The 11771-nt window shown below is 39.5% G+C and overlaps 1 protein-coding gene across 1 annotated transcript in view; it reads right to left on the bottom strand.

Moving 5' to 3' along the window:
• The window catches only part of zgc:163022 (putative ferric-chelate reductase 1), a 15878-nt gene extending 11668 nt beyond the window's left edge, over positions 1-4210 (bottom strand). Inside the window, exon 1 of the mRNA XM_005923668.2 lies at positions 3695-4210. Coding sequence (XP_005923730.1) covers positions 3695-3881 — 187 coding nt within the window. The 5' untranslated portion in view covers positions 3882-4210. The remainder of the gene's footprint in view (positions 1-3694) is intronic.
• Between the last annotated feature and the right edge of the window lie 7561 nt (positions 4211-11771).

The raw sequence follows: 11771 nt of genomic DNA, 5'->3' as shown, positions 1-11771 counted from the left end.
GCTTTATTAATTATAACAATTGCCAATATTAACAAAACTAACTAGGTAGGCCAATTATTATTTAAAAAAAAAAAGGTAGTTCACCAAATCTTAAGAAATAAAACCGAAAAATAGAATAAAAATTAAAAGAATAAAATTAAGTATCCGTCCAACTCTTTACAGCCAACATGGAATGTATCTTAATTGAATGACCTGATTCTCAAATAAATTTGCAAAATAAAGCAAGAATAAAATAAGACCTCTCACTATAGCGAATATTTACAAAACTTAAAAGGGGTTGGCAGATAGATAGATAGATAGATAGATAGATAGATAGATAGATAGATAGATAGATAGATAGATAGATAGATAGATAGATAGATAGATAGATAGATACACTACTTTAAAATATTCTACTTATTGTTCAATATTGTTTCTTTATTAAATGTATTTATTTTTCCATCACACCTTCCAATGTTTATATGGCGTGCACACATATTAACCTTGCAAGGTCAAAGTTCTGTTTTATGTTATATTAATACATCTTTCTTCTCCTGTCTGGCAAAAGGTGTGGCAAAGGGCTGTGAGACCTGAAGTACCACTGACAGCCTAATTGGATTGCACCACATGCTTCATTGCCTGGGGGGTGTTTCATGTTTGTTTCATTGTTTTGTATTAGTTGGTTATATGGCAGCCATCTTGTTTTCCCCCTGTGTGTCATTTGGTTTAGCTAACCAGTATTTACAGTTTTTCTCAGTCGCTTTGGTGCATTTCTCACAACAGAATTGAACTCTCCACCACTACTAAGGCACTTCTCAAAACAATTAGTGCAAACTGCAAAACATGGTGGATAACTTGCAAAAGTGAGTCACTCCATCAAAAAGAAAAGTCAGGTGTCCAAAATAAGTTGTCAATGCATCAACAACAAATCCCTTGAGCAAAACAGACAATACATTCATCAAAAGCAAGTACTGATACCAAACAAAGTGTCAGGGCTGTCACAATTACAAGTCAGTAGTCCAGCACCTTTGGTCACGAAATCACATGGTCTGAACATGTTCTCATTGTGACGGATGTCTTTGTAGGTGCTTCCCAATGACATGTCAAGTCCGGACCGCATGCATGGCATGTTGAAAACCATAAATTGTAAAGGACAATCAAGACACTCCATATGCACTCTTGATAATATTTAATTTAAACTGTTCACAGCATTGTGCAAACTGGGGAAATACAGTAAATCCAACATTTTACAGCAAACAAACTCACTTAGACAGTAAACCTCACTGCAGTAGTTACGACTCAAAAAAAACAAACTGAAAAACAGACACTGCTGCATATCAATCATTGATATCTAGACGCTCCTGTCTGTTGGTTTACATTACAGTATATATGTACTTGTGGAGTGGGGGATGCTGTGCCGCGGTTCACCTGTGACTGGGTAGGAGAGGCTTTTCATTGGTTGCAAGTAGGAGTGACACACACCAATTTTCATTAGTGTGAGATAAGGTTCACCTGAGACATGTAGTTTATGGAGATTTTCATGGGAACTCCTCCAAAATAGGGTTTTCAAAATGGGTGTATGAATCGTTTGACAAGCTGTTCAGCAATTTTGAGTGCACTGACACAAGCAATGCAATGAAGACTATTAGTTGTAAGGACAATGACTATTCAGCCGGTACAAGTATGAATAATTGTGACATTCATGATGAAAGAAAGGAGATAGTGATGAATAGGAAGTCAAACGTGACCATTCTTTAGATATTTGTACTCACTCAACTGCTTCATGTCCAAAGGCATTTGCCTTTGGACGCAGTGAACGTGAAACCGCCACAGGGTTGTGCCAAAACGACTACATGTTGTGGTGGTTGAACTAACTGTTGTGCAATGTTTAATTCTGTTGTGAGAAATGCACCAAAGCGACTGAGAAAAACTGTAAGTTCCCTGTGCGTCATTGCAGGAGGTCAGTTTTCATATGTTTGTTTGAGGTTTGAGTTTAGTCTATTGAGTTGACCTCTTTTATTGGTCTGCCTGTTTAAGTTTTGGCTTTGTTAAATATATTTTCATATTTTTGGGTCAATAAAACCCCTTTTTTGAATTAAAACCACCTGTGTCCTTTATGCTTTACTGCTTGGTCCCTGACATCTATCTAGAGATCTAGATCTCTAGATATAGATATCTCCAAGTTATTTCTTATGGACTTCTCATGAGCCAAAATCACTAAATTCCTCTTTCTTCTATGTAACAGAAATGAACAAGCTTTGCTAAAATCGCTGTGATTACATCAGTATATGAAACGAGGAAACTGCTTGTTCATTTTTGTTACATGTGGTGTCTGACAGACACAGATCCTCCAGTCTGCTCTATGCAGCAGACAGGCTCACAGAAAAAAACTCTTCTCTACCGGACTGAAACTGTGAGAAGAACAATGGACTAGTCTCCCATTGAGTGTAGAAAGATAGATGTATGTTTAGCTGTTAATTATCTTAAGAGTCGCTATGATTTTAACGACAGAGATGTGTTGCTTCGTTTTGCTCAGCCCTGCCTACTGAGAAACCTGACACCAGCTCATTGCAAACAGTGACAGGGTTATCTGCCTAGGCTGTGCGAGCCTGCACAAAAACAGCACGGAGGGAACGAGCCAAGCAGATGTGAAACCTATCATCTCATGTGTGCCTTTTCCAGCGGATTTTCCAGCTACTGTAGCAAATCATGCCCATTTTCAGTTTTTGGGTAATCTATTATTTTCTTTCTCAACTTCTAAAAGTTTGATTTAAGGATGTTTGTTTAAGGGAGAGTTGCCCCTCCTTGCCCCAGCCGGTGTTGTGCCAAAAAGTGATTGCTCGTATTTAAACTGCTATAAGTAACTTGTTGGGCTGTAATATGTGAAACATATGTCAAATGCATCCCTCATGGATGCCATAAAGTCATCTTGAGCCACAAACAACATTCGTGTAACAAGGTAGAAGCCGCAATCAGTTTGTGGCAGTGACTTTTATATAACCTTTATTTATGCAGTTAAAAAAATAATAATTAACATTAAAATTGTCTTTTGTAAGAGTAAGTTGGCCAAGAAAATAGCAGAAATGGCACCGGCACCGGTGTTCTCAGTCATGTGATGAAAACAAAGTTTTACTGTATTACAAGCAGATATGTCAGAGTCTGACATATAAAACAGAGATGCTTCTTGCCTGAAAATATATAAATGTTTCCCTATTTTGGGGTTAGCCCTTAAAAACACGGCATTCTTAGATAATAATACAATTTCTATTATGATTTTTCTCTGTACAGGCTGAGATCCTGCTGCTTTGGGGTTTAATGCACTTTGTTGATTTAGTTGCATGGCTGAAATCACAAACATATCAATGGCAATGAGAGAACTGCTGATCGATCGTAAAATCACCCGTTCTCACTCCCGAGGCGTAACATGTCGACGTTTTGTCACGTCCCGCGGCGTTCCTGAGGAACGCGAAAGGAGACCTTCGGCGTTCTTATGGTACGCGGCGGGTTATGGCTGGGATCCAGTGCAATGACGCTCCCGCGGTAATAGACGTTCCAGCCCTGTATTCCAGCCCTAAACCTAACCTTATCCTTATTCCTGACCTTAACCAGGACTTTAATGATGTTAAATCTATACATCGGATTTATTTGTTCGATACTGACGGTACCAGAACACCAGTCCGTCTAGATTGGCACCCTCTTACTCCTCTCTTCTTACCTTTGACATCCTCTCCAACTCTGTAGCGCCTTTGCTCTGTGGTGACTATGAAGGGCGATGGTGCCGTTTGTGGGCTCAGCCCTGATTGATGGGATTTCAATTCTTCACAACTGTCTATAACCAGACCTGAGCTGTGTCCTCGGATGAGTGGAGCACTGCACAACAGCAGCAATACAAGAAGATCCATTATTTTCCAGGCGACTCGTTACTGCAGTCAGTGAAAAACATCGAGTACCACGTACTACTGATGTATAGGGTGGAGCACTGCAGGTGCAATAGCTGTTGAATAGGGATACTTCTGTTTCGACAGTGTATCGAGCTTAAGAAGCGCAGATGTTTCAGGAACTCTGCTTCAAAGTGTGGGTCAAAACACCCACGTCACCATGGAGTTTCCCAAGGTGGCTTACCTGTTGCTTCTAAGCAGGGGTGGAGCCAGAGCGAATGCGTTTTAATTTTTTTTTTTATTCCTATGTAGTGACGGCTCAATCCTTTAGGCCGACAGTGTACAGGCAACGGCACAACACCGACTCGAAGGGATCCTGAACACCTGCCCTACAATTACTGACAGCCGCTCATTCGTACATTCTTATTACTGACACTGGATTGTCCAATCAGATCTCTTAACGCATTCGGTCTTTCTCTACCTTCCCATTGCGCTCATGCAAGTTGATAAAGATTGACAAATACAAGCGAAAAAGTCAAGCTGAAAAGGCAAGAAAGAACAAAGATAAAGAAACTAGAAACAGGTGAAGCAAAAGATGAGCGTGGCGGAGCTTCTGCAGTGCAGCAGGTAAAACAGACGGCGAGGAAGAGAAAAGCAAATATCTGGAGGGATGTAATAAGGATTAAAGAGAGTGAATGGTTCAAGTAAAATTTATTTAAACTTTGAACAGTTTATTCTATGTTCTTCTTGTGTTACTCAACTTTACATTGCCTTGAGGAATTGCACAAATTTAACTGGACCGTCGGTGCTGTTTTGACCGATCATGGTCCCACACCTGGACCAGTGGCACACTTACTCCTCTTTTCTTACCTTTGACATCCTCTCCAACTCTGTAGCGCCATTGCTCTGTAGTGACAGTGAAGGGAGATGGTCCCGTTTGTGGGCTCAACCCAGAGTAGTGGGATTTCAGTTCTTCCCAGCTGTCTATAACCAGACCTGAGCAGCAGCCCCAGGTCAGTGGAGCAGTGCACAGCAGCAAAAATACAATAATAAACTTTATTTATAAAGCACACTAAAAAACCAAGGGTATACCAAGGTGCTTGACAAAAATAGAATAGGAAAAGGGAGATGGGAAGGAAAAGAGAAAGGACCTGGCACGTATCAAATATAAAAACCTTGACAAGAAAATGCATTGCAGTTAAATTATTTTCCAGATGACTCATTGCTGCAGTCAGTGGAAAAACAGACCATAAATAACACAGTGCTGTTGTTAGAATACTGGGGATGAAACTGGGAGGGCCAGTAACTGATGACTGCATCATGACTTGGCAGTATTCTTTCAGGTTTAGATTTTCAGGACCAATTTGCAGTAAAACTCACTAATCAGCAACAATAAGTCTCTTTTCTCTGAAGAATAAAACTGGACAGTTCATTTTCCTTTTTCAACATCATCTTTCATGGGGGGGGGGGGGGGGGTTCTCACTCCTGTGAGGTCAACATCTGGGGATTTTGCTTTAGGGTGTATTTTTTCACTAAACATTCAACACTACTTCTGATATTTATGATATTTTTTGATTATTTTAAACTGTGGCATGCAGAGGTTTCACACAGGATACAATCTTTGCTACTTTGAATAGCCAAACAGGTAAAAACATGAGCTAAATTATTTAAGGCAAGCCACTTTCTATTTCACTTTTTACAGTTTCAAAAATAGGAAAGTAAACAAAGCATTGAGCAAAGGTTTGGCTGCACAACATGGTCAGTACTTAGTAGCACCCCTCCCTTTAAATTGTGAAACAAAGCTTTTGCTGTAAGCGAGAACATAGATTATCAGTGTGGCCATTCCAGCTACAGGGGTAATGGAGGTGAATACCAAAACACCTATAGGATTTAACCTAAAAGATTTCTTCATTATGAATAATCACTGGGGTGTCAGCTGTCACCGCTTCAGGGTCAGGCAGCATCTCCTTAGTTTGTCTTGTATCGATGACTAGATGGTGATCATCACAATAAAAGACAAAAGTCTTTACCTCAGTAAGTACAGCGAGCGATCAGAGTTTTCGTATAGCAGGCTAAGTATGGCAGTGTCATTGACAAATTTGAAAATTAGATTACTGGGGTTACAGCTACAATCTATTTTATAAGAGAAACAGGAGTGGTGAGGTAACACAGTCCTGAGGTACGCCAGTGCTGATGGATTTATAGTTGGAGAGCAACGATAGGAAAAGACTCAGTTTCTGTAAAAACAGAGGAGGCTCCAACATGTTAAAAGCAGAACTAAAGTCAATAAACAAAATATGGGCATAGGCCTTGGGACTTTCCAGGTGCTTAAGAATCAGGTGAGCGATACTGCCAAATGTGTTATCTGGGCTCCTCCCCTGCCTATAAGGAAGCTGCGGAGGATTTAATTAAATTTAGATCTGATTTCCTTATAGAGACTATATAAAATTCAAAACATTTAATGACAGGAGTCATAGCAGTTATAGTTATAGCCACTGGTCTATAATCATATAATCAGGACATGATCTCTTGGAATTTAAAATACAGTGGATTTTTTTCTAAGGAACTGCGTGTGAATCTGCAGATAGGACAATGAGCTCTACTGTAAACGTCTTTCCAAGAGAAGTTTAGAGGGCCTGAAGATATTATCGCAAATATCACTGAATGGCTGAATTTCAAGTAAATCAGCATCAAGGCTTAAACACTGATTAGTGGTTGTAATCGTCTGCAACACTTTAAGGCCCTGTGTATCTAATCTGAGGGGAAAAAAAAAAAAAAATTCATTCAGTTCATTTGTTTTACTCTGTTTACAATGCACTTCATATTAGTCATCATCTTGCTGGTGGCTTTTATGGATTTAGCAGCTTTAGAGTCCATTGTGATTAAATTATTTAGATATCTTTATATGTCATTGGTCTTTTTATGATTAATGCTCTTCTTAATGCCTTCTATAATGTATGGGTCATTGTTAGGATACAGTATAATGTCCTTCTTCAGCAAAGCAATCACATCAATATAATCTGTGATTGTTTCTTTGGCCTCATCAGTTCTCACATCATGAAAAGACATGGTGGTGTAGGGGACTGCGCCCTTAAGGATTACTGTACTATGGCCAGACAATCACTGTCGTAGTCTGAGCTTTACTGTTCTTATTATGGTCTCAATTTGACAAAAGGGGCTTTGATTGTGCTGTTTCTGCTCTTTTTTTTTTTTTTTTTTAATATGTCCATAGCATTTGTATAGAATCCTATTTTCTTGAGTGCCACACTTCACACAAAAAGATCCTGGGAGGGTTACTTCAATTTTACAGTGGTTAATATCTCCCAGTATGAAGACAGGAGCTCCAGGTGTACTCTGGAGTTGGTGTGAACACACTTTTCAATACAAGCTGCTGCCTAGGCTGCATTTCCACTGGAGGGTATTTGAAAAACTTGCAAAGAATAGAGATTTAACAAAATTGTAAGCTGGATGTTGGCATTTTAATGGTCCCAAACTGTAAAGATAGATCCACAAGTTTATTTAAATTGAGTTGTACATTCATGAGAGATTGTTATTTGATTAAGGAAGCCATTGGTTGTGCTTTTGTAAAGCTCATCTGCTACACCATTGTTAAAAATAAATGTATACATATCGACAAACATCACACACGCCTTTTTTTTTTTTATGTAACAACAAACTAGAGAAAGGGTCATTGTCCTATCTGTAGATTCGCACGCAATTCCTTAATCAGGATTTGGTCATTCTAAACTGGGTGCAGTTCGTGTTATCAGTCTTCTGCGAAAACTTTGTCTGCGTCATTAGCCCATTGTTTATGCAATCATTCCCCTCCCCTATATTACTGCTGACAGTGTAGCCTCTTGTAAAATATGATCTATTGGCAGCAACATGACCATATGCTAATGAAATTTCTTTGTGATTTTGGAGTGGATTGACTCACTGCGATCCTCTCTGGAGAGGGACTTACCTTCTGACATGATCATGTGTCCCACATAGGGAGAGGCTTACCTTGTGGATGTTCTCAGAAAGACATTTCAACAGCACTTGTGTAGGTCTCAGAGGCCTGCTTAGAAGGACAACAGATCATTAAAGCATCAGTGTATTGCAGCCAAGCTGACCCCACATGAGGAACAAAAACTGACAAGTTACCTCAAACACTTTAATGTTAGGCGATATGTAAAACTTTTCCAACCGTCATTCATCAGCTTAATAAATGACGACAGGCGATATATTCACACAGGTGACTTTTTGATGGGCGTTGCAATGCAATCATGCACAGATTGATTTACTGTCACAGTTTGTGAGGCAAGCCGTGTGGGAATTATTAAAGGACCCAAGATGCAGGCAATGCTGATGTGAGTGAGCTTTATTGAGGAGGATGACATACAACACAAGGCGAGGGTAGCAAGAACAGATATGACAAAACCTAAACTAGGAAACCTAAGAATAAAACAAACCTGAAACCTTGAGACACAAACGGCACCGCAGGGAGACAAAGACAGATACAGGGGAACCACACAGATGAACCAGCAACACACCCAAGAAAACACAGGGCTTAAATACACACAGGGCAGTCAGGTAATGGGAGGCAGGAGAGAGACACAGCTGGAGGAAATCAGAGCTGACGAGACTGAGGGAAGTAAAACAGAATACAATAACCTGAGACACTGACCTTCAAAATAAAACAGGAACTCACACATGCAAAGACAAAGACTAAGAAACACAGAGGGAACACACAGGCAGGAATGACTAAGCACTAAACTGACAAAGAACAGAACCAAAAAGCTAGAAAACCACAACCAGAATACATCACAATAATAGAAAAGACAAAACGCTGAGTCAAAAAAACCCCAGGACCATGTCATTTACGCTTTGTGTGGAGGGAATATCTTACTTTCTTTTCTTGTTTGTTTTGGTATTAATATAGCTACTTTTTGGATTATTCATTTATTTATTTATTTGAGATGCGCCAAATCGCAGAAAAGACAACATTATGTCAGAGAATTTTTAAGAGAAATTTAAATAAAATGGGTTTTTTTTTTAGTTTTGTTTTCTGAACAGAGGCTACTGCCTTTCTTTCTCTCTGTTATGAGTTTGAGTAAATGAAATTGCTGCATTTGGATGCACTCTGAAGAGGGTAGATTTGCTCGCAGCTGGAAGAGGGTGCGGTTAAAACCACACTATTATTTTTTCCGTAGAGTGCTTCTCTTAGCTTCAATTAACAATATTAGCAAACTTACTAATGGGCAAATAAATAAATGAATAAATATATCGCTCTTGCAAAAATGATCAATGAAAGGCTCAGCTTATTGTCAATGGTCGATAAATACGTCCAATCGCCCAAATGCAGCTCTTTTAGTGAGTCATCATTCATGTAAATGGCCTGTAAATGTATAGCGCTTTACTTAGTCTGTAAGGACCCCAAAGCGCTTTACACTACATTCAGTCAGATCTGGCTCATATTTATCCATCTGTGATGCTCATTCACATTCTAATCAAGATGTGTCCATTTTCAGTGTGTGTTCAGTCTGATAAAGAATATTGAAACTCTGAATCTTTTGCCTTTAACTATTTCTGATTACAATACCCGTAAACAGAAGGCAGTTGCCTGTTTATCTCTTAGTCTTTGATCTTGTCACCCCACTGTTGTCTTCCAGACTCTTGATGCCACACATTTATCTCAGTTTAACACCCAAATGTAAAAAAACACACCCTTCACCGAATGTTGTGCCCCCCAATAAATGCTGTGCCTTTGTTATGGCACAGGCTACAGCAAACCTTGAGAAACAGGATTTAAAGTATAATTTCTTCGATATGTTAACTCAGTAGAAAACCTCCTTCTCCTACAGATTTTATGTATCTACCTAAGTTTGGTTATGGAGTCAAGCCACCGAGCTGGTTAGCTCTAGTATTTACTGTAAAGTTAACCTGTTGTCCCTGGAAACTTGACAGGTAGTTGTGGCAAATCTGTGCGCAGTGGATGAACTCAGCATTTACTAACGTGCTGAATAATAGCTGTGTCTGTTAGGTTTTGTAGTTTCACAGTAATTTGAGAAAAGGGCGTGTTGATGAGTGTAAGCTGATCCTCATCGCATGTGTGTTCATGTTTTATCAAACTGACTATCTGTGCGTTTGTGCGTGTGTGTTATTTTCTTCTTTTGTTATATGTTTCACAACCTTTTCTTTTCTCAACCTCCTCCTCTACTCAGGTTTCTTTTCCAAACAAGAGTCTCTTTTTTTTTTTTTAGAAAAGGTTTATCTCCATAGCTATACAGTGATCAAATTGTTATATAAGGGGTGGCTGTAGATCAGAAGGTTGGTCATTTGAGCTCTCGCTACAGAGTCCCTGTGTGTTAGAGTGTTGGATAGAAATCACTTAATTCAGTTCAGTTTAATTTTTTTTTATATATAGTGCCAAATTACAACTGCAGTCACCTCAAGACTCTTTATATTGTTAGGTAAAGACCCTGCAGTAATACAGAGAAAACTCCAATAATCAAACACTCCCTTTTAAGTAGCACTGGGCAACATTAGGTCAGAAAAAAAACCTTTTAACCTCCTCCTCTGCTATTCCTACTTGGATAGAAAAAACATAGAGAAAAGTGCTCGTGTGAACGGCTGTGAAAGTGCTTTGATTGCTCGAGTAGAGTAGAACAGCGCTATATAAGAACGAGTCCATTTGCCATTTACGGTGCAGGGCATCGTATATCTGCTCCTGGGCCTTTGCTTAGGATTGTTTTCGGTTTGTTAGTTCCCCATCATGTTTCCGTTGTACGTTTCCTGTTCTGTCTCTGTGATTCTTTCTGTTTTTGTCTGTATCTCAATATTAGTTATTTCCTGTTTTTATTTTGTCTTCTGTCTCTCGTGCTTTTTATTTAGCTCTGCTTCTCTTATCTTATCTTCTGTGATTTAGACCCAGCTGAGCTCCCACCTGTTTCTTCACTCCTCATTACCTGGTTTGTATTTATTGTCTCAGTCCTCTCTTCCTCTCCTGTATTCCTGACTCAAGCCCTGTTGAGATTTTGTATTTTATATTTTTTGAAAGAGACTTCAGCAGCTGAATACAGAAAAAAAACCCTTAACAATCAGACATCCCTCCTAGCACGTACTTGGCTACAGTAGGAGAGAAAGACTCCCTTATAACAGGAAGAAACCTCCAGCAGAACCAGCAGTGGGTAAGGGGAGGGAGTCGGGACAAAAGACAGAGTTTTCGAATAATATTGTCTATGGGAAACATGTATTTTGTGAAAAATATGGGTTTCAGATAAATAAGGCTTAAGAGGCACTGCAGGACTTCTGACACGGTCGTATGTGTTCTGTTTCGTATTATTAATCTTTGATTTCCTGATGTACGTTTATTAATTCTTAGTTTGGTTTCTGTGTTCCCTCGGTTTAGTGTCTTTTCCATGTCTCTGTCCATTTCCTGTTTTATTGTGAAGGTTCGTGTCTCATGTGAGTGTATTCTGTTTTGATTCTTTGTCTTGTCTTCCCCAATCAGTCCCAGCTGTGTTGCCAACTGTTCCTCGTTGCCTCTTGTGCCTGCCTGTGTATTTATGTGTGTCATCTTGTACTCGTCGCTGGTTCACCTGTGTCATTTCTCTCCGTCATCCTGTGAATTCTCCCTGCTCGTTGTCTCCACTCGTGTTTTCCCTCGCGTTCAGGTTTGTTGTTTAGGTTTTAGTTTTTCCTGTAAATATTACAAGTTCTGTTTCTCACCGCCCTGACCTTCGGTTTGTTATCACTCAGTCTCAATAAAGCCCTCTCACTTCACTGCAATATTCACATCTTGGGCCCTTAGTTAAATTCTACACGGCTCGCCCAGCAAGCCGAGAAAGCTTCTCCAGGTCTACAGACTGAACCTTCCTTCACGAAGCACATGGAAAGGTCATTAACACTTAGCTGCATGGCAGAATATAT

The sequence above is a fragment of the Haplochromis burtoni genome, unplaced genomic scaffold, assembly GCF_018398535.1.
Source record: "Haplochromis burtoni strain Fernald_Lab_line unplaced genomic scaffold, NCSU_Asbu1 Contig_64, whole genome shotgun sequence".
In the NCBI taxonomy this organism is placed as follows: domain Eukaryota; kingdom Metazoa; phylum Chordata; class Actinopteri; order Cichliformes; family Cichlidae; genus Haplochromis; species Haplochromis burtoni.
Note: the sequence above shows the minus strand (reverse complement) of the source record. Positions and strands in the feature narration are given on the sequence as shown.